Source organism: Pseudophryne corroboree, chromosome 1 (genome assembly GCF_028390025.1).
Source record: "Pseudophryne corroboree isolate aPseCor3 chromosome 1, aPseCor3.hap2, whole genome shotgun sequence".
NCBI lineage: Eukaryota > Metazoa > Chordata > Amphibia > Anura > Myobatrachidae > Pseudophryne > Pseudophryne corroboree.
The window spans coordinates 496,962,818-496,988,738 of record NC_086444.1 but is presented as its reverse complement, the minus strand read 5'-3'; the positions used below and the strand labels follow the sequence as shown (position 1 = coordinate 496,988,738).

The 25,921-nt window shown below is 44.4% G+C and overlaps 1 protein-coding gene across 12 annotated transcripts in view; it reads right to left on the bottom strand.

Moving 5' to 3' along the window:
* The window catches only part of PRUNE2 (prune homolog 2 with BCH domain), a 553,043-nt gene that overhangs the window by 5,092 nt on the left and 522,030 nt on the right, over positions 1-25,921 (bottom strand). For 3 of the 12 annotated variants that reach the window (XM_063913835.1, XM_063913837.1, XM_063913845.1), the window contains 3 exons: positions 19,478-19,576; positions 13,971-14,006; positions 12,766-12,801 (listed from right to left, as the gene is read on the bottom strand). The exons of 1 other annotated variant lie outside the window; for it this stretch is intronic. In XM_063913835.1, coding sequence (XP_063769905.1) covers positions 12,766-12,801; positions 13,971-14,006; positions 19,478-19,576 — 171 coding nt within the window. Of the gene's footprint in view, positions 1-5,225; positions 5,260-12,765; positions 12,802-13,970; positions 14,007-19,477; positions 19,577-25,921 lie in introns of all 12 variants that reach the window. 8 more of the 12 variants (XR_010171909.1, XM_063913838.1, XR_010171914.1 and 5 more) reach the window with 5 other exon arrangements.

Sequence of the window (25,921 nt, the reverse complement as noted above, 5' to 3'; positions counted from 1 at the left end):
CTATGGGGGGAGAGACCTATGAGAAGTGGGTGAAGGGGGTTAATGACACTGCTATGGGGGGAGACCTATGAGGAGTGGGGGAAGGGGGGTAATGACACTGCTATGGGGGGAGACTTGTAAGGAGTGGGGGAAGGGGGGTAATGACACTGCTATGGGGGGAGACCTATGAGGAGTGGGGGAAGGGGGTTAATGACACTGCTATGGGGGCAGACCTATGAGGAGTGGGAAACCTATGGGGAGTGGGGGAAGGTGGGTAAGGACACTGCTATGGGGGGAGACCTATGAGGAGTGGGGGAAGGGGGTAATGACACTACTATGGGGGAGAGACCTATGAGGAGTGGGGGAAGGGAGGTAATGATGCTGCTATGGGGGGAGAGACCTATGAGAAGTGGGGGAAGGGGGTTAATGACACTGCTATGGGGGGAGACCTATGAGGAGTGGGGGAAGGGGGGTAATGACACTGCTATGGGGGGAGACTTGTAAGGAGTGGGGGAAGGGGGGTAATGACACTGCTATGGGGGGAGACCTATGAGGAGTGGGAGAAGGGGGTTAATGACACTGCTATTGGGGCAGACCTATGAGGAGTGGGAAACCTATGGGGAGTGGGGGAAGGTGGGTAAGGACACTGCTATGGGGGGAGACCTATGAGGAGTGGGGGAAGGGGGTAATGACACTACTATGGGGGGAGACATAGGAGTGGGGCAAGGGGGTTAATGACACTGCTATGGGGGAGACTTGTAAGGAATGGGGGAAGGGGGGTAATGACACTGCTATGTGGAAGACCTTTGGGGAGTGGGGGAAGGGGGGTAATGACACTGCTATGTGGGAGACCTATGGGGAGTGGGGGAAGGGGGTAATGACACTACTATGGGGGGAGACATATGAGGAGTGGGGGAAGGGGGGTAATGACACTGCTATGTGGAAGACCTTTGGGGAGTGGGGGAAGGGGGGTAATGACACTGCTATGAGGGGGAGAACTATGGAAAGTGTGGGCACAGGGGAATATGACTATTGGGGAGGCAAGGGGGTGTAGGAGCAGCTGATAACACTGTAGGGGGGTAGGGCATGAGGCAGAGACACATGGGGAGTGATGGCTCGGGTGCTAATTGCTCTGCTATGGGGGAGAGGGCATAGGAATGCACACAGTGGATGGCATGTGTGCACAGGCACACCCTGATGTTGGGCAACCCCACATGCCCAGTCAGAATATTTAATATAAAACCAGCCCTGTCCAGCACTTGCTGACTAATTCCACATAATACACACTATGTAGTCACAATGTTCGGGTACGATCTCTTCCCGACTCCCATTGTGACACTGACCGCCGTGATTCCTAACCGGCCAATGGAGCGGACACCGCATACCAGGAGAAGGTTCTGTGTGTGAGCTGTACTGGCTGATAGGGGGAGAACTGTCTCAGGAGGATGGGAGAATCTTCTATATTGGGAGGAGGGGGCTATTCTGTGCTAAGGGAGATAATGTGTCTGAGAGGAAGGGGGATCCCTGTACTAGGGGGAATTAATCTGAGGGAGCGAGGTGCAGGTGTGAGACATGGAAAGTAGGAGTGAGGTGCAGGGGAGATGGAAGCTGGGACCAAGGTACAGGTGGGAGACATGGAAGGTGGGAGTGAAGTTCAGGTGTGGGGGATAGAAGGTGAGAGCAAGGTACAGGTCTGAGACATGGAAGGTGGGAGTGAAGTTCAGGTGTGGGGGATAGAAGGTCAGAGCAAGGTACAGATGTGAGACATGGAAGGTGGGAGTGAAGTTCAGGTGTGGGGGATAGAAGGTGAGAGCAAGGTACAGGTGTGAGACATGGAAGGTGGGAGTGAAGTTCAGGTGTGGGGGATAGAAGGTCGGAGCAAGGTACAGATGTGAGACATGGAAGGTGGGAGTGAAGTTCAGGTGTGGGGGATAGAAGGTGAGAGCAAGGTACAGGTGTGAGACATGGAAGGTGGGAGTGAAGTTCAGGTGTGGGGGATAGAAGGTCGGAGCAAGGTACAAATGTGAGACATGGAAGGTGGGAGCAAGGTGTAGGGGAGATAGAAGGTGGGACCAAGGTACAGGTGTGGGGGATGGAAGGTGGGAGTGAAGAAGAGGTGTGAGATGGAAGGTGGGAGCGAGGTGCAGGGGAGACAGAAGGTAGGAGTGAAGAAGTGGGAGAGATGGAAGGTGGAAGTGAGAGATGGAAGGAGGGAGTGAGGTACATGGGTGATAGAGGGAGTGAGTGTGAGGTGCAGGGGTGAGACTGAGACATGGAATGAGGGAGCGAAAACTACAGGGCTAAAGAAGAACAGAGGGCATGAGAGGTGCAAGGGTAAGTAAGGGAAAGAGGAAGTTCAGGCAGGGGTGACTTATGAGACATTAAGGCATGTGGTATCCCGGCGGTCGGAAAGCTGATGTCAGCATTCCAAAACTGCTCGGAATTCTGATGCTGGCATCCTAACATAGATAGCGATGCAGAATGCCAAAATCCGGATCGAGTTGTTGCCAAAGTCTCCACTGGAACCTGATCCTTGGAGCAGGAGGTGGGCCCCCAGGCAGTGGGGGCCACCCGTGGTTTCCCCTGCACCCCTGTCGGCCAGTCCAAGCCTGCATATAGCACATTATGGGGCAGATGTATTAACCTGGAGAAGGCATAAGGAAGTGATAAACCAGTGATAAATACAAGGTGATAAATGCACCAGCTCCAATATGTAAATTAACAGGAGCTGATTGGCTGGTGCGTTTATCACTTTGCATTTATCACTGGTTTCCTTATGCCTTCTCCAGGTTAATACATCTGCCTCTTTTGTGTTCTAAACTAAAGCAGACTGCATCCTTCAATGTTAGACTAATAAGAGTAAATGGCTCATTGGTGTCTATGAGAATACAATGTGTAAATTTGCTCATAAAAAATATTTTGCTAAATTTTAAAACATTAAGCATAAATCACCCATGATTTAATACAGTATATACAGTAGATATTTGCTGGTAGTACAATTGTGTTAATGTGCAATTACATGTGTATAATATGTGATCATGATACTAATTGAGGGTGGCACAGAATTGTATATACAGTGTCAGTGATAACAATCTGTACTTAAGCCGACCACACCTCCAGAGATATGTTTCTGGATGAATAACGTAGATATAGATGATCAGGTATGTCACTAATTATGTCAGAAACAGGGCTGGACCTAACCTGAAAGGGTTTAATTACTCAGCAATCATGTTGCTTGTCCGTTTAACAAATATTTTCCACCACCTACATGATAGAGGAAATAACAACCTACACCAGAGCATTACTCATCAGGGAGTGCTACTGACAGTATACACAGTATTAGAGGAATCAAGGTGGATGCCAAATGAATTTATTATTGTTATGCAATGACAGTCTAATTGTACAGTAGTATCCAGCATACTTAAAATGTTTTTAAATTACCAATACAAATATAAAACACAGACAACCTGACCAATCAATGTTCTTAACACTTTGGTCAGTTACATTTCATAATTTTAATTTTTCAATCATGGATTGCATGGACATATTAATGTGTGTGACGTCAGCTTACAAGTCATACCTACTGTATTCCCACATGTATTACAGTCATTACAGGAATGGTCACAAGCTACAGGCTCCAACGACTCACTTTTATTTTCACAGTCTAATTGGACTTTGATAAACCTGTCATTTTTACGGGTGTAGTACGGTATGCCGGCGCTCAGGCTCCCGGCAACCAGCATACCGGCGCCGGGAGCCCGACCGCCGGCATACCGACAGCGGGGCAAGCGCAAAGGAGCCCCTTGCGGGCTCGCTGCACTCGCCACGTTGCGGGCGCGGTGACGCGCTACGCGCGCCACACTACTTTATTCTCCCTCCAGGGGGGTCGTGGACCCCCACGAGGGAGAATAGCTGTCAGTATGCCAGGTGTCGGGATTCCGGCGCCGGTATACTGTGCGCCGGGATCCCGACATTCGGCATACTGAAGACCACCCATTTTTACATGTCTACCTCTTCTGCTACATTATATATAGTGATAAGGTAAGAATTAATATAATGTATCTTTGGTCATTTGTATTGGAATTTTAAATTCATTTTTTTGTAAAAAAAAAAAAAAAATTCTAGAGAAAATAGAATTAGTCTGATTATAGCTAATGCAAAGATAATAAAATGAAACTTTTCCCAATACATTCCCTGTCTGCTACTGTCTTACTTCTGAGGTGCAGCCAGGAGAAAAGTAAGCAAAGAAGGGCGGGGAGGTAGCCTGAAGATGGTTAAAGGTCAGGGTGTGCCTAGCCTCCCACCTATTGTATATTGTACAAAAGTATTTGTACTTGAGTTCTATGCAATTACAAAACAAAGTTTTTTTTCATTTCTTATTTTGTAACTTCCCTTTGTTACACTTTTGGTGCATTTTTTATTTTTTTTTATTTGTATCATTCATCAAATCCAAAGGATAAATACCATATTTATATTTCTTATTCAGGACAATTGTCAGTTTATTTTACAGCACCACAAAGATTGCTTAATAAGTTCCGTTATTGCGGGCACACCCCAGACTCCCCTCCTGCCAACTCATATAAGCTGCTCGCCTCTATTCCTGTTAGGGTTTCACTATTTTCAGGTTCTAAAGCTGCAGGATTTCTCAGAGCAATAGGGTGATGGCGACTTCTAGGGAGCCTGTAGCCTTCTCTCTTTAAAACACCAGCTTAAAAGACAGGTAAGAGCTGGTTTTATAACAAGGGTGGCGTATGGTAAAACATAAACTTTTAATGTATTTATTTTTTCCAGATAAAAAAGGGTGGAAACAAGGAAGGCATTATGACGTGGGAGGATAAAGACTGTAGGTTTTAACCACACTGCTATTAAATAATCCTACAGAAGAAAAACGAAGTTCCATGCACATATTTTAAGATGTCGTCCTCTTTTTAAAATATGATGTCATTATGGAAAAATCATGCAATGTATGATCATGTATACAATATCTGGAAACAGCCTATGACAAAATAAATGACTTGGAGAAAGCAGTAACAGGGTGGAGGATATACTGTAGCTCTACAGAACACCAAAGACACTAGTCATCAGCTAGACAGGGAGTGTTATTGTACAGTATGTGTTAGAGACTTCAGAAACATATGCCAAATGAATTAGTAATGATGTTAATGTCATTGGGTACTGGCATTAAGGCCTTTATTAAAGCCAAAAAGGATATTTCGTGCAATTATAAATAAAAAAATCATTTTTACCTTCTTCTTCACCATATATTTCTATATACAAAGGCTTTTAGGGGAAGAATAAAATATAGTATAAGATTCATTTAGTATTCTGTGACTGATGAAGATGAGAGTGAAGGAACATGTTACAACACAATCTCGGCCATTGTCTACAGTAATGATCATCTAGATTTGTTTTAAATGAAGGTGTATATGAGGTTTGATGTACAGCATTATGCAAGATCTATTATATGCAAATCTGTACTACTTAAGCAATTGAGTTAAAAAATAAAAAAAAACTCCCCAGGAAATACTTTGCTTTTTCCTGTGTGCTTTTATCTCTGCGATAACTATTCTGGCAGTTTATGGTTTCAAGAACATATCTATAAGATACTAGTTTATGTCCTATACAATAAATAATTGGCATTTCACCTTACTGTGTCATAGGATGAGATAACATGGCAAAAACACAATATAGGTTATTTAGGAGAAATGCAAAATACTTCCTAATGGGAAGAATTGGGTGGAGGAAGAGTTATGTTTCTACATGCAAAATGCAGACTTTGAGCCACGGCTTTTATAAACAAGATATCATAGTTTACATACTGTAGGTTCATTTAGCAGAGACTTTTCCCGATGTACAGGATGGGGCTGTTTTTGGGGGGTGGTCTTCAGTATGCCGACTGACGGGATCCCGGCGCACAGTATACCGGCGCCGGAATCCGGACAGCCGGCATACCGACACTTATTCTCCTTCGTGGGGGTCCACGACCCTCCTGGAGGGAGAATAAAATAGCGTGCCTGTAGCGTGGCGAGCGCAGCGAGCCCGCAAGGGGCTTATTTGCGCTCGCCACATTGTCGGTAAGCCGGCGGTTGGGCTCCCGGCGCCGGTATGCTGGTCGCCAGGAGCCCGACCGCCGGCATACCATAGTGATCCCATTTTTGGGTGGAGGGGGGCGGTCACCAAGTTTTTATCTACCCCTAAAAGGACTTTTTTTGTTTTGTTTTTTTAATAAATAAATTATATATATATATATATATATATAGCTAATGGTTTACTCGGCACCCCTGCATCAAATGTGTTCAGCTTGCCCGGTGCCCTCCACCACTCCAAACATAGCGATATAGTCACCAAAGTTGGCAGACAAAGAACAGAGAGCAACCCTGTCTTGTGTTTCTACGTTTCGGTTTATTTCAACCTTCATCAGGAATAACACACAATGCAAGCATGTCATACATTTATACACAAACTGACACCACATGTGCAGCTCTGCTCCACCCCAGAACAAATTACCAGAGACGTAATCATACTAGGACAAACCTGTCCAGGTGAGCATGAATCTAGAAATTAGTGCTCCCATCACCATTGAAACCCCATGCACAGAAATGTATTACACATTATTGAATCAATGCAGCTCTCAAAACATAGAAACAATGTACAACTTTAGTTACACAAACTGATACAAGGGAGGTCATTCCGAGTTGTTCGCTCGCAAGTGAATTTTAGCAGATTTGCTCATGCTAAGCCGCCGCCTACTGGGAGTGAATCTTAGCATCTTAAAATTGCGAACGATGTATTCGCAATATTGCGATTACACACCTCGTAGCAGTTTCTGAGTAGCTCCAGACTTACTCGGCATCTGCGATCAGTTCAGTGCTTGTCGTTCCTGGTTTGACGTCACAAACACACCCAGCGTTCGCCCAGACACTCCTCCGTTTCTCCGGCCACTCCTGCGTTTTTTCCGGAAACGGTAGCGTTTTTTCCCACATGCCCATAAAACGGCCTGTTTCCGCCCAGTAACACCCATTTCCTGTCAATCACATTACGATCGCCAGAACGATGAAAAAGCCGTGAGTAAAATTCCTAACTGCATAGCAAATTTACTTGGCGCAGTCGCAGTGCGAACATTGCGCATGCACATTAAGCGGAAAATCGCTGCGATGCGAAGATTTTTACCGAGCGAACAACTCGGAATGAGGGCCAATATTCAGTAAAAAACTCATCCAAAAATGCACCAAAAAGTGTTCTCATAAAAAACACGTAAAAGGTAAAGTTTCGTTTAAACCATGCGGGGATACAGTATTTAAATGGTGAATCCACTGTACTTCTTTCTGTAGTCAAATTTTAGCCCTGTCACCCCCTCTCTTAATAAAGGGGACATGATCTAACATCTTGTAGCGTAGTGAGGACACATTATGCTGAAATTGTTTGAAGTGTTTTGTTACAGGCTGGTCAACAATCTTCCCCTCAGAAGCCAGTTTAATAGCACTTCTATGCTTAGACATACGTTCCTTAAATTGACAGGTAGTTTTTCCTATATAATAAAGGTCACAGGGGCAGCGTATACAAGAAACTATAAGTTTGCTCGTACAAGTAAGAACATGTTTGATCTTGATTTTACTACCTGTAAGGATGTCTAATATGATCTCCCATTTGAAGAGAAGTACATGTAGTACAACCTGTACATCTAAGAAAAGTAGTATTCAGATCAGAAGGATACCGAGAAATATCAGTGTGAACTACAAGGTCCCTAACACTTCTCCCCCCTTTATAACATGGAAGAAGGGCTCTTTTTGACAGCGAAGGCAAATCGGGATCACACTGAATAATTGGCCAGATCCGTTTAGCAGTAGATGTTAACCTCTGATTTGCTGTTGCATACCTCCCAACTTTGATTCCACATAAAGTGGGACATTCGCACGGCGAAGCCATGCCCGATTTTGAAAGGGGACATGGCCTGTGGAAAAGGGGGCATGGCTTTGCGGGAGCGATGCGATCGCGAGCCACGCCCCCCATTTCTGTCACTGAGGGGGCATGCCTAGCACTATGTGAGCCGCTGGCATGTCCCCTCTCCCTCTGTTTCCAGTGAATAGACGCTGTGCGCGTGCACACAGCGTCTATTCACCGCTGCTCTGCTAAGCAGCGCAGCGATGGCAGGCACCTCCCAACTGCCCCCCCCCCCCCCACGGACATTGCTGCCCGCGGGTGGGACAGTCCCCAAAAAACGGGACTGTCCCGCGAAAATCGGAGAGTTGGGAGGTATGCTGTTGTATAATAAATAACATAAATCATGGACTGATCCGCTTTATTATTAGAAACCCTGTCCAGAGCCCTTAATCCTGCCTGTTGCAGTGTTCTGTTAGAATAACCTCGTTGCAAAAAATTCTTTGTCATTTCGTCCATCTGAACCTGTTCATCAATTAAATCACTACAGATGCAATGTACTCTCAAAAACTGAGAGAAAGGTAGCCCATTTTTTTTAAAGCTACAGGATGATGACTAGAAGATAATAGTAAACTATTCACATCAGGGGGTTTGTGGTAAATGGAGGTAATCAAATGTCCCTCTTTTCTTGTGATCATCACATCTAAGAATATCGCCTGAATATTAAATGTTAACTTAATGTCATCATCTAGACAATTTACATGTTCCATAATTGAAATAAACTCCTTTTGTGTACCTGTCCAAAGTATAAACACGTCATCGATATAGCGTGTGTATAGAGCAATTTGTGACCTATAGTTCTCAGCAGTAAAAAACATCCTGTTTTCAATCTCAAACATAAATTAATTTGCATACGCCGGAGCAGCGCAAGAACCCATTGCACTCCCCTGGGTCTGTTTGTAAAATTCATTATTAAATAGAAAATAATTTCTATACAAAGTCAGATAGTTTAAAGACATGAAAAATTCAATTTCTGGTTCTACATAACAAGGATTTTTCATGATCAATGCTTTAACTCCATTTAACCCCCTGGTGTGTGGGATGCTGGTATATAAACTGACGTCAGCTGTACATAACCCAGAGCCGGATTAAGGATCCAGGGGTCCCGGGTACTGAAGACATGGCAGCCCCTAAGTACTAACATATATATGTCGTATCTCTCAACCTAGGAATATATAAGCAGTGCTGGTGGTACGCACTAGGCTGGCATTCAATTCAAATAACTGGACACAAGAGTCTCCTTCACAATCAACATTTCGGTATTATTAACCTTCGTTAGGATCCTGGCATTGGCGTTTCTATAATGGATGCAGTGTGTGCGGTGCACACGGGCCCCTGAGTCCAGGGGGGCCCCACACTGCACCCATTTCTCCTATACTTACCTTTCCGGAGTCCATCGCTGACTGTGTGTGGGCCCCCTCCTCTCCCGTAGCCATTGCGCTGCTGCTAGCGCACTGAGCACTAGAGACTCTGGCACAGTGCCAAAGTCTACAGCGCATGCGCAGGACTCCGATAAAATGGCGCTGTAGCCATTTTTCGGAGTACTCCGCATGCGCTGTGGACTCTTGCAGCGCTCAGAGTGCTAGCAGCGGCGCGACGGCTATGGAAGAGGAGGGGGCACACACACGGAGTCTGCACACAGGTCCCCTCCTCTCTAGAGATGCCCCTGGATCCTGGCAAAGGTTAATAATACCGAAACGTTGATTGTGAAGGAGACTGTTTTTGACCAGTTATTTGAATTGAATGCCAGTCCCGTGCATGCCTCCCGCACTGCTGATTATATTTTATATATATATATATATATATATATTCACTGACATTTCTGGGGACCCACGGGGCACCACCTTAACCTCCACCCACACACCACCTCGACCACCGAGAGAGAGAGAGAGGGGAACGGAGGGAGAGAGAAAGTGAGAAGGAGTGAGAGGAAGAGGGGGGGGGGGAGAGAAAGAGAGAGACGGACAGAGGAGAAGCTGAGGGAGAGAGGGATAGAGAGAGGAAGAGAGGGGGAGGGAAAGGCAGAAAGAAAGAAAGTGAGTGAGAGAGGGGGACGGAGAGGAAGAGAGAAGGAGGGAGAGGGACAAAGAATGAGGGAGAGGTAGAGTGAAGGAGGGAGAAAGAAAGAGAGAGGGAGGGAGTGCGAGAGAGAGAAGGAGAGGTAGAGAGAGCGGTGAAAGAGAGGGGGAGGGGGGATGAGATTTAATGAGAGTGAAAATAAATTAGTAAATGTACGCTGACACTTACCACACTGTCTCAGTGTCAGCTTCCTCGTGTGTGGAGCCGGCAGTGCTGCAGATTGTGCCTCCTCCTGCCGCTATCATTGTCACGCTGCGGCTACTGTCACGCCTGGGATATAGCAGGTGAGGAAGGGGGGGATGGGCGCAGTGTAGTGCGGGTGCGCTGCACCGGGCATCAGGAGATGCTGACATTCATAGGCAGCATGGTATGAGGACTGGACAGGTGACTGTGGGTGGGGAGGGTGTCGGGCGGGTGTTACCGTAGTGATGTGCGCTGCGTAATTGACTATGTTTTTGCAGCCTACCTCTGCCACAGTGCGGCAACAGGCTGGCGACCGGTGCAATCAATTACAGGGACATGGGGGCCCCTGAGAACTGGGAGTCCCGCGGTAACGTATCCCCTGGGCTCCCCACTTAATCCGCCTCTGACATAACCAGCATTGCTCCAAAATAGTACCAAATTCTCTCAATTTATTTAAGAACGTAGTTGTATCTTTAAGGTATGTAGTCTCACTTTGAATAACCGGCTGTAGATAATGGTCAATGTACTTGGAGACCTATGTATAGAGTGAATCCCTGGCAGCATTTATCGGTCGGGGCGGAGGTCGCAAAGAGTCCTTAAGCAACTTAGGAATAGTATACAATACCGGGACCCGTGGAGCATTATTCAATAATGCTGTCATGGTGTATTGGGAGACAATTCCTTTCATAACAGCATCCCCAAGTACATTACTCAATTCCTTAATATATTCCTTAGTGGGATCACATGGCAATTTCATATAGACAGTACTATCCTGCAATTGACGATACACTTCAGCCTTATAATCAGTTAAATCCTGTATTACTATGCCACCCCCCTTATCGGCAAGGTGCACAGTGATATCAGTATAGGAAGACACTTTTTTCAAAGCTAAACGCTCCACCTTAGACAGATTTTGCATGTGAACATTAGTATTTAATTTGCACGTGTCAATACAATTAGAAAGAGTCTTAGAAAAACTTCTAATGGCGCATTATTAGAATGTGGGTCAAACTGGGACATAACACGAACTGGACAGTCAATTACATCCGAACTCACCACATCCTTCTAATCAAAATATTATCTTAGCCGTAATTGCTGATTGAAGCGGCTTAAATCCACTTTACTGTCATAAGTGCTGTGAAAAGTAGTAGGCACAAAGTTCAGTCCTTTAGATAAAACTTTCTTTTCTGATTCAGTCAAAACTCGAGATGAAAGGTTGTACATCACTTCTTCAGCTTGGTATTCTTTCCTCCTCTCCCTTTTGCACTGCCGGCCACGTCGGGTATTAAACAGGCTTTTGAGGAGAAGATTCTTGACAAAACACTTCAAACTGTAGCAAAATACTTCAAACAGTTTCAACATAATGTGTCCTCACTACGCTACAAGATGTTAGATCATGTCCCAGTTAGTAAGAGAGGGGGTGACAGAGCTAAAATTTTACTACAGAAAGAAGTACAGTGGATTCATCGCTTAAATACTATATCCCCGCATGGTTTAAATGAAACTTTAGCTTTTACGTGTTTTTTATGAGAACATATTTTTTTGGTGAAATTTTGGATTCGTTTTTTTACTGAATATTGTATCAGTTTGAGTAACTAAAGTTGTACATTGTTTCTATGTTTTAAGAGCGGCATTGATTCAATAATGTGTAATACATTTCTGTGCATGGGGTTTCCATGGTGATGGGAGCACTAATTGCTACATTCATGCTCACCTGGACAGGTTTGTCCTAGTGTGATTACATCTCTGGTAATTTGTTCTGGGGTGGAGCAGAGCTGCACATGTGGTGTCAGTTTGTGTATAAATGTATGACATGCTTGCATTATGTGTTATTCCTGATGAAGGTTGAAATAAACCGAAACGTAGAAACACAAGACAGGGTTGCTCTCTGTTCTGGGTGTAGTATGGTATACCGGCGGCCGGGCTCCCGGCGACCAGCATACCGGCGCCGGGAGCCTGACCGCTGGCATACCGACAGTGTGGCGAGCGCAAAGGAGCCCCTTGCGGGCTCGCTGCGGGCACGGTGGCGCGCTACGCGCACCACGCTATTTTATTCTCCCTCCAGGGGGGTCGTGGACCCCCATGAGGGAGAATAGCTATCGGTATGCCGGGTGTCGGGATCCCGGCGCCGGTATACTGTGCGCCGGGATCCCGACATTTGGCATACTGAAGACCACCCTCTGTTCTTTGTCTGCATGAAGTCCTGGAGTGCCGCCAACTTTGGTGATTTTATATATATATATATATATATATATATGAGAGAGAGAGAGAGAGAGAGAGAGAGAAGAATGGGGTCTACTAGAGTGGTAGTAGGATGGCTAGTGTAGTGCCATATTTATATTGTTTCCACATTGTACATTTCCAACCAGATCTACAAAACACCATGCCAAGTGCTTGTGGCTACAGCACAAGTGGTAATATGCTTGCTCCTTGTTATACACGATGCAGAGACATTCGTGGTAATAAGAATGTATTACGCTCTTGCAGATTTTGTGGTTTGTGACTGGCCTTTATTTCACAACATGCACACTTAACAAGTAAGCACACATATACAAAACAATGTGTGGACAACTATTCGTTTCTTACTTGGCTGATTCATTTTCATTCAGTTCTTCATCCAGTCTGCATTAGTAATTATTTATTTGAGGTAACCAAAAAGAAAAACAGGGAAAGAAGCAAGCATGACATAAGCAGAGCCAAACAAAGCCAAATCAGATTTGGAGCATTTATACATATTGTACACGGTTGCTGTGTACATTTATTATTGTATTGTGCTGTAGGGAATGAAGATATAGAGTCAGATATAATAGCCCAACCTTATTTTGTCTTTAAACTAAACACATGAGAAAATGCAGCTATACATGCCTTTTTTTCCCATTTTGATACATTGTTACCTATTTTAAGGATATGGAGAGGGTAACTTGGCATAATGTGCGATATGCACTGCTGTTATGCATTACATAATACATACTTCAGTGTCAAATAAGCAGTATTTTATCTAAAACAAAATTAGATTCTGTTTTTAACAATTTTTTGTCTGTTTTTTTATTTCTGCAGAATATGCTTTAGGAAAACCAAGTCGGTACTTGCAGAATATGCTTCAGGAAGACCAAGTCGGCACTTAAAAGGGTGCAATGTACATGCATGATATGGCAATGTGTATAGGAGACCTTAACTGACTCACAAAGAGATACATTTCTTGCTGCAGTCAGTCAGCTGCCCCACTGTATACATTAGCCCAAATATGTTTTCTCACTGCTGTTATGAGCAGCTAGAGTAATTATTTATTTTCGGACACATTGATGAGGCCCCTTTGATGCTATGGAAAAAGCCTGTGACCATAATGTGACATGATTAATAAGTTATTCTGCTCCACTTCTGACGCTATCAATAAGAACTTATTTAATATGTATTTGCATCAGATAACACAATTAGAAACTGTACAATAAGATTTTCAGTAACAAGCCTGATTTACCAGGGGGGGACTTAGCAAATAACAGCAGGAAAGTAGGAAACATGCTAACGGAAAAGGAAACAGTGTATCCTGTTATCCCACAATGTTAAAGCAAGCTGCAGCCAGATAGAGAAAGCCAAGGTTACATTTTATTGAAACCAATGTAGATACTCTTTTTGAAAGCCAGTCTCAGCATCAATACCTTGCAGTATGAATGCCTGTTTGCATAGCATGCAGGTATAGCTAGGTATTCCAGCTGCAGAGAATAAAAACACAATCTGCATACGTGAGGCAGTTAGTGTAAGGTATATGCCATATTTGGGCTGCTAACATTTACCTGATGTTCCTTGGAAAACATCTTGCTTCTTCATACCTTCCAAGAGAAAAGTGATTGAGTGGGGGGGTGTCACGTAAATAAGGTAGGACGCTAGGGATACATTTTTTTTTTTTGTAAAATCAAGTAGGTTTGTGGTTGCACACACGTAAGTATATTCACCTGTGCCATTTCCCACTACTTCCCTATTTAGAGCTACCCTGTCAAGACTTACTGTAATCCGTATCACTGATCATCACAGGCCATATATTCTTAAAATGATTCCTGAATCATTCAACCACAATTCAGCAGTTAATACTGTGACATTCAGGCTGAATATCACAGCATAAACTGCTGAATTGTGGTCTCAAACAATATCACACATGTCTAACACACTGCAGAATTCATCCTTGTCGGTGACAATATGAAGAGCTAGTGTAGTTAATAGGACACAAGATGGATCAAAAAATCGCAGTCATATGTAATGGAAAAGTTACATTGGACATTACTTATGGGTGGCTAAACAAGATACCATACATGTCACAATAGGAAACTGTTTATCTTTTTAGCCAGCCATATGCTGATAACACTTTAGCAGAAACTACTGATAACATTTTAGGCACCCAATGTCTTGTTTATGTAAGGCTTCTTAACCGAGCTCAGTATTCATAGCACAAAAATGTTGCCAGATAAATATAGGAAAAGGTCATTGCCATTTTTTATTTGTTTTTTTTTACAATCTTGTTTTTCCAAAGACTTTCATAATGTAGAAATTGTATAAATGTCAGTGCACTTTACTGCTTATTGTGATTTATAACACTGACTCCATGTTGTTCTTGTCTTAGTGTTTTGCCTTAGAGTGCCTTGTGCATGACAGAAACTCTGATTTCTCAACAATATAACTATATTTAGTTATGGGTTATTTGCTTGAGTAGGATGTTTTAACCCCTTCACCCCTGTGGGATGTTTCATTTGTGTGCTGTGGCCATTTTTCAACATTTGTGCTGGTCACATTCCAACATCAATATCACTGATTTTTTTATGCAGTACCCACACACATTATAGCTGTTTTTTAATCTGAACACATTGTAGCTTTAGAAAATGCTATTTGTCTAACATGTCAAATAAAATTGAACCTAAATATCCCCAAAAAAAAAATTTTTATTGACATTTCTAGAAAGTGAACTAAAATCAAATGTGATTTCTACTTATCTATTTTACAAACACCACTGTATAAATACTTTGTGGTTCATGATTGGTATTTTCTTATAATATGCTAAAATAATATGGTGGGGGTTGGCTTTGTGTGACCGCCAGTCACCAAACTGACACCGGATCCTGGCAGTTAGATGGCCGTTGTGGGCGGGGGGGAGGCTTGGATATTGTTTGAAAGAGGGGACGACCCTCATTGACACAAGGGTGACCCTATGTATGTTTGTGTCAGGATGGGAGAGATATGTGGGAAACATAAGCACAAGGTGATATTGTGTTGTGATCACAACAGAGCAGCAGAAATAAACTGCTAAGGGAACCACATCATTTGAAAGAGGAAACTCACCCTTCTCCGCTGGCTTCCCATGCCCCTTTGCCCCTGAATATGCGCAAGTCATCTGGATCAGTGGGGAAAACGTCGTTTTGTAGTTTTTTGTACTGGTGCAAATCGCTGTGGAGGACAAGTGGTACTTATCCTTTGTAATTTTAATGTAAATTCTGGGGACGATCTAATCATTCTTCAGAACAAAGGCGTTCAAAAGAACACTATATGTAAGTTTTCATATTTTGCAGGAGGTTTGTCTCGAAAAGATCATTCCACGCCTGTATTCACATATATGCACCTGCTATTGTGCTTATATAAAGCGTGAGAATGAAATATGAGTCATTCTGAAATAATAAAGCCTTTATTTAGTTTAAGTAACTAAATTAAAACAAAGTTTTCATACTGGAAGTAAGATCTTGCTTGTCTTACATCATAATTCAAAATTCTGTGTTTGCTTTATTTTTAATAAACTGAAATAAATCTAAGCTACAAATTAAGAAGTGAGTCATATACCACATAGCTTGCTGTCTAAGAATGTAGTGGACCTCTTGTTGTTAACTCCATTTCTGTGATATCCTACACCTGGACTGTAAATAGGAATGTGTGATCAGTGTTGCCATCCATGACGCAACAGCAAAGAGGTGGCAACATAGCTCACCCCAAGATACCTGGAATAGCACCCTGCAGCCTGGAGAGCCACCCGCATGTCCTTAGGACACTACCGGAGCTCAGCTTCCAGGTCTAAGCATTATCTTCCATGATGACACCTTGATATCACAAGTGCAAGGGGTTGGGGTGTGTGGGGAGGCCAACCCAAAGCACATTAGTTCTCTACTATCATACTTTTCTACACTAAGGAATAAACTTTTCACAAAAAATGAAAGTGAAAGAACACTTGTTAGCAATAATAATCTATGTACCACTGTGACTTGCCACGTCTGTGTGCTACCCATTTGCAGGAGTGCATGCACCATGCGACCCTATGGGTCACAAGTATGTGTGCAGTGCATATGCATGTTTATGGACATACTAGTCACAGGAAACAACTTGCGTTTACCGTGGCTAGCAGCAAAGATAAGTGGGGACAGTCCTGTAAGTGCATAACAAGTTGGTCTTCTTCTAGGACAACACTCAATAGCACATTGATATGTGGACACAACTTTAGACTTTTAGTTTGGTTGAGACTGTTGTACCAACTACACAATCCCCTAATGTCTTTATACCCTACCCAAACAGCAGGATATATGATCAATCATTTAAAAAATGTATTCTCTGTTTGTAATAAATTGTATATTAAGTCATTAGCTAAGTGTAACTATAGAGGCTGTAATAGAGTAAATACATTAGAGACAAACAAATGTTTCTAAGCAAACCAGGCCAGCATGAAAATGAGTGTAACTTGGATGTTGAGAAGTTATAAATGTTAGCCCAAAAAATTGTTTGTCTATGTAATTGGTTATTCCCAGAACATGGGGCGGCAATTTGGTCATTGGGTCTTACATGCATTGTTTCTATTACCAGGCATTGCATTCCAGCGCACTACCATCTTTGCCACTGCAGTAGGGATGGTGGTGACATGTAGCAGATACTTATGGTGCAGACCTAGGGTTTCCCAAAGAAGGAATAGGTCAAGTTCACTTTTTCCCTTTGCATCTATTATCTGTTATTATTATTATTTTTTTTTGCATTTGATTCTTGCTCACTGGAATGGTAATTTCCATTGATAAGTGGCTATTTTCCATGCAGTACATCTAGTAGTAACTGTAGTGTATCTGTTGCACAATGAACTTGAATGGTCTGAGAACTAGTTTAGGGACACCATTGCACACTCCAGGTTATCTAAGTGTAAGACTGCAGAGCTTGGATTTAACTTATCGAAGTTCAATATCATACTCCTCAAAATCCTTAGTAAGGGAATGGTGTCCAAGTTTTAAGGGAATGGAGGTTGCTTTAACAAGTCATCCTCTGAGTCTCAGAGCCACTGAAGGGGGTGTACAGTAATGCCAGCATCCTTTGTATTCATCATTGTCTGCTGTTTCTTGGATGCCATATCAAGTAATACACAGGTGGTGTCTGCACCGAAAAAAAACTATTGTCCATTGTATTACAGGCCTGGATATATGCTAGTAACTAGTTGGTGTATTGTACTATTCTTCTCCCCAGTTACAGCAGTATTCTGAACTACACTCCACTTACTACATATTTTGATTAAAACAGTTAAGTTCACTCCCCAACATCAAGGATCCATATTTCTCTTGCATAATTAAATACACATATCCTCTATGTATAACTATTGTCCAGGTAAAATAACCGTTAAAAAGGCAAAAATGTGATAAAAAGTTTGATATAACGAGTCCCAGATCCCAAACACTAAAAACGTCTCTCTGTTCAAGGCACCTTATAGCGACAATGTCTTAATCAAATGGAAGAGAGACCATGTCTCATTGTACAACTTCTGTAAATATTTGAATAATGAAAAGAACATTAAGCTAACCTTCCAAAGCAGTAAGTCAATTTTTGGATTTGACTGTTTACATTGAGAACAATAAAATCACACAAAATCCTATGTAAAACCTATGGACTGTAACACATAAATTTCAATAGTAACCATCATTAAAATTATTACAGAGTTCTACCTATCACCAGATAGGTAGAAACTGTACTACGCATGAGGATAACACAGGGCTCAATTTAAAAAAAAAAGAACAGTTCAAGAAAAAGGAATATCAGAAAGTCCTGTGGAAAATTCTTTTTTTAAATGTTCAGTTCATGTGTATCACTCCTCCATCTTCATTGGCCACGCCCCATGTGGCATGTGGCCACACCCATTTTTGGTGCGCGCGCCTTCGGCATGTGCACACAGAATTTTCTAAGAAAACTTTTCTACTTGATCCACTGCTTGTGGCGCAATATAAGTAAAGGATAATAATAATAATAAAAAATAATAATAATAATAGTGCCCGCACTGTCAGTTGCTGCTATATGACAGAAGCCGGGTGCTGCAAGTGTGGAGAAGGCGGCATTTTGGGCCGCACCCCCCTTCTGACACCACTGCCTCACTGCACGTGCCTATTCTTTTGGACATCAGTAGGACTACTGCTGTTTTCCCTGTTGAGTCCACAGCAACAGGAGATCAGCTCTGCTTTGGAATTAAGGAACCTCATTTTGTCTCGAAATTGAAGAAACTGAGGTGACTCGGACACCATTATTAGGTTTTCATGCTATAAAGGGTGAGTATGATTAAGTATATGTCTTTATGGTATTGATATAGTATTACACTAAATGTGTTTTTAGGGGTTACATACTATTTACTGATGCGCTTGATTGCATCCTGTTTTTAGCCCTTACATGTATCCCATTTTGCGACCAGATCCAAAGTGAGTTTTCCTCCTCATTTACCACTGGGTGTGGTTTACACCGGTACTCTTTTGGGTGATGCATGACGCGCTGTTATCATCAAGACTGTTGTCTAATAAGTTTCTCCTTTTTTTACCCCCTCCACGTGCCATTCGGATCTGATTCTGTGAGCGCCATCTTTGATATATTAACATGGTCGTGGCGCCCGAAAACAGGCTATTTATCTGGGATTTCTTTATGTGTCTGTTCAGACCCAAATAGAAATCCCCATTAAGTGCTGCCTGCGGGCTGACTTCGGGGACTAACTGAATAAGCCCGGGGGATCATTTATCACAGTAAATTACCACGGCTAATTGAATTTCCCCCTAAGGGGTCTTTTTACTAAGCCTTGGATGGAGATAAAGTCGCTGGAGATAAAGTACCAGCCAATCGGCTCCTAACTGTCATGCCACAGGCTGTGTTTGAAAAATGACAGGAGCCGATTGGCTGGTACTTTATCTCCGTTGACTTTATATCCATCCAAGGCTTAGTAAATAGACCCCTAAGTGACTTCTTATTCTGTCACAATGTCTAGGATTAAATATTTAACTTTGAAAACAAGATCCTTTGAGATTTCTTGCTGTTCTGTTGGACTTACTTGATAATACTTTCTGGAATCTGCACATACTCCATTGGAATCAACTCTCTGAGCTCTGCTAAGCTGGATACATACTTTATCTTGCTGCTGAATTTGGAGCTGGCAGATGAGAGAAAAGCTTGGTTTTAAAATGTGTGGTACCATAATAGTTCAATTTAAATAATTAATTGCAATCTATTGTACTTGGTCAGAAATGATCAGAACTGTTTCCACAGACAGAAATCTTGAGAACACGACCTGCTTTGTGTACTTGAGAACCACACTTTGTCATGCAGCCTTTGCTCACTGTTCAAACATTCAACTAATGAAAACCAGTTGTATAAGAAAAATATAATTTGTGACTGTGTTTTACTAAAATAAAAATATTGAGGCCATCATACCCATGAAAATGTATAAAATAAGATTTTAAACCTACCGGTAAATCTTTTTCTCCTAGTCCGTAGAGGCTGCTGGGGACTCCGTAAGGACCATGGGGTATAGACAGGCTCGGCAGGAGACATGGGCACTATAAAGAAACTTTAGAATGGGTGTGCACTGGCTCCTCCCTCTATGCCCCTCCTCCAGACCTCAGTTAGAGAAACTGTGCCCAGAGGAGACGGACAGTACGAGGAAAGGATTTTGTTAATCCAAGGGCAAGATTCACACCAGCCCACACCATCCACACCGTATAACCTGGAATATACGAACCAGTCAACAGTATGAAACAGAACAGCATCAGTCAAAGACTGAACAAAACTGTAACATAACCCTTATGCAAGCAATAACTACATACAAGTCTTGCAGAATTGTCCGCACTGGGACGGGCGCACAGCTGAATCGTGTTACAGATCCAGCGAGCAATAGTCTGCTTAGAAGCAGGAGCACCAACCTTGTTGGCTGCATACAGGACAAAAAGAGCCTCTGTTTTCCTAACCCTAGCCGTTCTGGCTACATAAATTTTCAAAGCCCTGACCACATCAAGGGACTCTGAATCCACCAGGTCCCTTGTAGCTACAGACACCACAATAGGTTGGTTCATATGAAAAGAGGAAACCACCTTAGGCAAAAATTGAGGATGAGTCCGCAACTCTGCTCTGTCCACATGGAAAATCAGATAGGGGCTTTTGTGAGATAAAGCTGCCAACTCAGACACCCGCCTTGCAGATGCCAAGGCCAACAACATAACCACTTTCCAAGTGAGATACTTTGATTCCACGGTTTGAAGAGGCTCAAACCAGTGAGACTTAAGGAACTGTAACACCATGTTAAGGTCCCATGGTGCCACTAGGGAGGTTGGATTTGCAGCACTCCCTACACAAAAGTCTAGACTTCTGGTAGAGAAGCCAATTCCTTCTGAAAGAAAATGGACAGGGCCGAAATCTGTACCTTAATGGAACCTAATTTTAGGCCCAAATTCACTCCAGTCTGTAGGAAGTGGAGAAAACGGCCCAGATGGAATTCTTCCGAAGAAGCATTCTTGGTCTCACACCAAGACACATACTTCCTCCAGATACGGTGATAATGTTTCGCTGTCACCTCCTTCCTAGCCCTTATCAGAGTAGGAATGACCTCATCCAGAATGCCCTTTTCAGCTAGGATCCAGCGTTTAACCGCCATGCCGTCAAACGCAGCCACGGTAAGTCTTGGAACAGACAGGGCCCCTGTTGCAACAGGTCCTCTTTGAGAGGAAGAGGCCACGGATCTTCTGTGAGCATTTCCTGCAGATCCGGATACCAGGCCCTTCGAGGCCAATCTGGAACAATGAGAATTGCCTGTACTCCTTTTTGTCTTATGATTCTCAATATTTTTGAGATGAGAGGAAGAGGAGGGAACACATAGACCGACTGAAACACCCACGGAGTCACCAGGGCGTCCACTGCTACCGCCTGAGGGTCCCTTGACCTGGCACAATACCTCGGGAGCTTTTTGTTGAGGCGTGACGCCATCATGTCTATTTGAGGCAGTCCCCACTGACTTGCAATCTCTGCAAAGACTTCTTGATGAAGTCCCCACTCTCCTGGATGGAGATCGTGTCTGCTGAGGAAGTCTGCTTCCCAGTTGTCCACTCCCGGAATGAAGACTGCTGTCAGAGCGCTTACATGATTTTCCGCCCAGCGAAAAATTCTGATGGCTTCCGCCATTGCCACTCTGCTCCTTGTTCCGCCTTGGCAGTTTACATGAGCCACTGCCGTGACATTGTCTGACTGAATCAGAACCGGTAGGTCGCAAAGAAAATTCTCCGCTTGGCGTAGGCCGTTGTATATGGCCCTCAATTCCAGTACGTTGATGTGTAGACAAGCCTCCTGGCTTGACCACAGACCCTGGAAGTTTCTTCCCTGTGTGACTGCTCCCCATCCTCGGAGGCTCGCGTCCGTGGTCACCAGAACCCAGTCCTGAATGCCAAATCTGCGACCCTCTAGAACAGGCATTCCCAACCACGGTCCTCGAGGTATACCAACAGTGCAGGTTTTAGTGATATCCAGGCTGCAGCACAGATGACTTAATTAGTAGCTCAGTTATTTTGATTTAACCATCTGTGCTGCAGCCTGGATATCACTAAAACATGCACTGTTGGTATGCCTCGAGGACTGTGGTTGGGAATGCCTGCTCTAGAAGGTGAGCACTCTGCAGCCACCACAAGAGAGATACCCTGGCCCTGGGGGACAGGCTGATCATCTGATGAATATGTAGATGTGACCCGGACCACTTGTCCAGAAGGTCCCACTGAAAAGTCCTCGCATGGAACCTGCCGAATGGAATGGCCTCATAAGACGCCACCATCTTTCCCAGAACTCGAGTGCATTGATGGACCGACACCCTTTTTGGCTTTAACAGGTCCCTGACCACTTTCTGAAGTTCCTGGGCCTTTTTCCATCGGGAGAAAAACCCTTTTTTGTTTCGTATCCAGAATCATGCCTAAGAAAGGCAAACGGGTCGTTGGAACCAACTGTGACTTTGGTAGATTGAGAATCCAGCCGTGCTGCTGCAACACCCTCAGGGAGAGTGATACGCTGTTCAGCAACTGTTCTCTCGATCTCGCTTTTATTAGGAGATCGTCCAAGTACGGGATAATTGTGACTCCCTGCTTGCGCAGGAGCACCATCATTTCCGCCATTACCTTGGTGAAAATCCCCGGGGCCGTGGAAAGCCCAAACGGCAACCTCTGAAATTGGGAATGACAATCCTGTACAGCAAATCTCAGGAACGCCTGATGAGGAGGATATATGGGGACATGAAGGTATGCGTTCTCTATGTCCAGGGACACCATATAATCCCCCCCCTCCAGGCTGGCGATGACCGCTCTGAGCGATTCCATCTTGAATTTGAACCTTTTCAAGTATAGGTTTAAGGATTTTAAATTCAGAATGGGTCTGACCGAACCGTCCGGTTTCGGGACCACAAACAGGGTTGAGTAGTACCCCGTCCCCTGTTGAAGCAGGGGAACTTTGACCACCACTTGTTGAAGACACAGTTTTTGAATTGCATTTAAAACTACTTCCCTCTTTGGGGAAGAAGCTGGTAGGGCCGATTTGAAAAAACGGCGAGGAGGCACCTCTTCGAATTCCAGCTTGTAACCCTGGGAAACAATGTCTATTGCCCAGGGATCCACCTGTGATTGAATCCAGACGTGGCTGAAAAGTCGAAGACGTGCCCCCACTGGGGCGGACTCCCTCAGCGGAGCCCCAGCGTCATGCGGTGGATTTTGTAGAAGCCGGGGAGGACTTCTGTTCCTGGGAACTAGCTGTAGTTGGCAGCTTTTTACCTCTGCCCTTACCTCTGGCGAGAAAGGAAGATCCCTGTACTCTCTTGAATTTATGAGACCGAAAGGACTGCATCTGATAATGTGGCGTTTTCTTTGGCTGTGAGGAAACATAAGGTAAAAAAGTGGATTTACCTGCAGTAGCTGTGGAAACCAAGTCCTTGAGACCTTCCCCAAATAAGTCCTCACCCTTGTAAGGCAAAACCTCCATATGCTTCTTTGAGTCGGCATCACCCGTCCATTGTCGGGTCCACAGGGCTCGCCTAGCAGAAATCGCCATGGCGTTGGCTCTGGAACCCAGTAGGCCAACGTCTCTCTGAGCATCTCTCATATATAGGACAGCATCCTTAATATGACCCAAGGTCAATAAAACGGTATCCTTATCCAGTGTATCAATTTCAGCAGACAAGGTATCTGTCCACGCTGCCACAGCGCTACAAACCCAAGCCGATGCTATCGCCGGTCTGAGTAATGTACCAGTATGTGTGTAAATTGACTTCAAGGTAGTCTTTTGCCTGCGATCCGCAGGATCCTTGAGGGTTGCGGTATCTTGAGACGGCAGCGCCACCTTTTTGGATAAGCGCGTCAACGCTTTGTCCACCCTGGGGGAGGATTCCCACCGTATCCTGTCCTTAGCCGGGAAAGGATACGCCATAAGAATCCTTTTGGGAGTCTGCAGTTTCCCAAGCCCTTTCAAACAACTCATTTAGCTCATGTGAAGGGGGGAAAGTAACCTCAGGTTTCTTTTCTTTAAACATGTGGAGCCTCGTGTCAGGTACAGAGGGGTCATCTGTGATATGCAACACATCTTTTATTGCCATAATCATATAATGAATACTTTTTGCCAATCTCGGCTGCAACCTCGCATCATCATAGTCGACACTGGAGTCAGAATCCGTGTCGGTATCAGTGTCTGCTACTTGACATAGTGAAAGGCAGGGATTCATTTGTATTTAAAACATTCCACATATCCAACCAATCAGGTGTCGGCGTTGCCGACGGAGACACTACACTCATTTGCTCCACCTCCTCCCTAGAAGAGCCTTCCGTTTCAGACATGCCGACACACAAGTACCGACACCCCCCACACTCAGGGAAATCTCTAATCTGGAGACAGTTCCCCAACAAGACAGAGAGAGAGTATGCCAGCACACACCCAGCGCCAATGACCCTGGAAACACAATTCCCAGATATATATAGCGCTTTTATATATATATATATATATATTGACTGCGCCCAAATTATGTGCCCCCCCCCCCTCCTTCAAAGCCCTCCGTCACCGTGTTCAGCAGGGGAGAGTCCGGGGAGCCAGCTTCTCAGCAGCGTGCTGTGGAGAAAATGGCGCTGGTTAGTGCTGTGGGATCAAGCTCCGCCCCCTCAGGGACGGGCTTCGGTTCCGCTCAAAATACAAAAAAACCTGGCGGGGGATTGTATATTATAATGCCATAGCTGAATATACTGTTTTTTGCCAGCCAAGAGGATTATTGCTGCCCAGGGCGCCCCCCCTGCGCCCTGCATCCATCCGTGCCTGTGTGTGTGTGTGGGAGCAATGGCGCGCAGCGGTGAAGATCAGAAGTCTTCTGCCGCCTGTGAAGTCTTCTTTCTTCGTATACTCACCCGGCTTCTATCTTCCGGCTCTGCAAGAAGGACCGCGGCTCTGGGACGAACGGCTAGGGTGAGACCTGCGTTCCGATCCCTCTAGAGCTAATGGTGTCCAGTAGCCTAAGAAGCAGAGCCTATCACTGAAGTAGATCTGCTTCTCTCTTCTCAGTCCGACGGCGCAGGGAGCCTGTTGCCAGCAGGACTCCCTGAAAATAAAAAACCTAACAAAATTCTTTATTACAGAGAAACTCAGGAGAGCTCCCCTGACAGCATCCAGTCTGCTCTGGGTACAGGATCTAACGGAGGTCTGGAGGAGGGGCATAGAGGGAGGAGCCAGTGCACACCCATTCTAAAGTTTCTTTATAGTGCCCATGTCTCCGGCGGAGCCCGTCTATTCCCCATGGTCCTTACGGAGTCCCCAGCATCCTGTAGGACGTAAGAGAAATGTATATATGCAGTATATTGAATAGCAGTGGTCAGAGGTGGATTTAGACCTCAAGGGGCCCTAAGCAAGATAGTGATTAAGAGTCCCCCTCCCTCAAACAATAAATAGCACTATATTTTCATTCCTAATTTATGCCGCTTACATTATTTGTTGTTTTTTCACCTTATATTCTATTACAATATATTTCTTCCCCCTTTACTGATTATACCATGTCCATTCGCGGGAAGCACTTAATTTCCCGACAGGCGGGATCCCGACAGTCATAATACTGATGCCGGAATACCGACATCCATGGGAATCCCGACGGTCGAAATCACAACCAGGGCCCTGAATCCACACTCGGGGTGGGTGGTCCACGCCACCCTTCGAGGGGGAATAAATTAGGGAATACATTTCTTCCCTGAGGGGGAATAAATTAGCGTGGCGTGCGCAGCGAGCCCGCGAGGAGACACAATGCACTCGCCGTTGGGATTACGGCAACGGTATTATGACTGCCGGGATCCCGACTGTCGGAATCCCATACTGATCCCCCTCTCACCTCTAAAGGTGTGTACACACAGTGAGATTTTTGCTTGCGATTTTGACTATATAGTCAAAATCACAAGGATAGTTAGTGCAGATCGCAAGGTGAAAGTCACCTTGCGATCCCGATGCAATA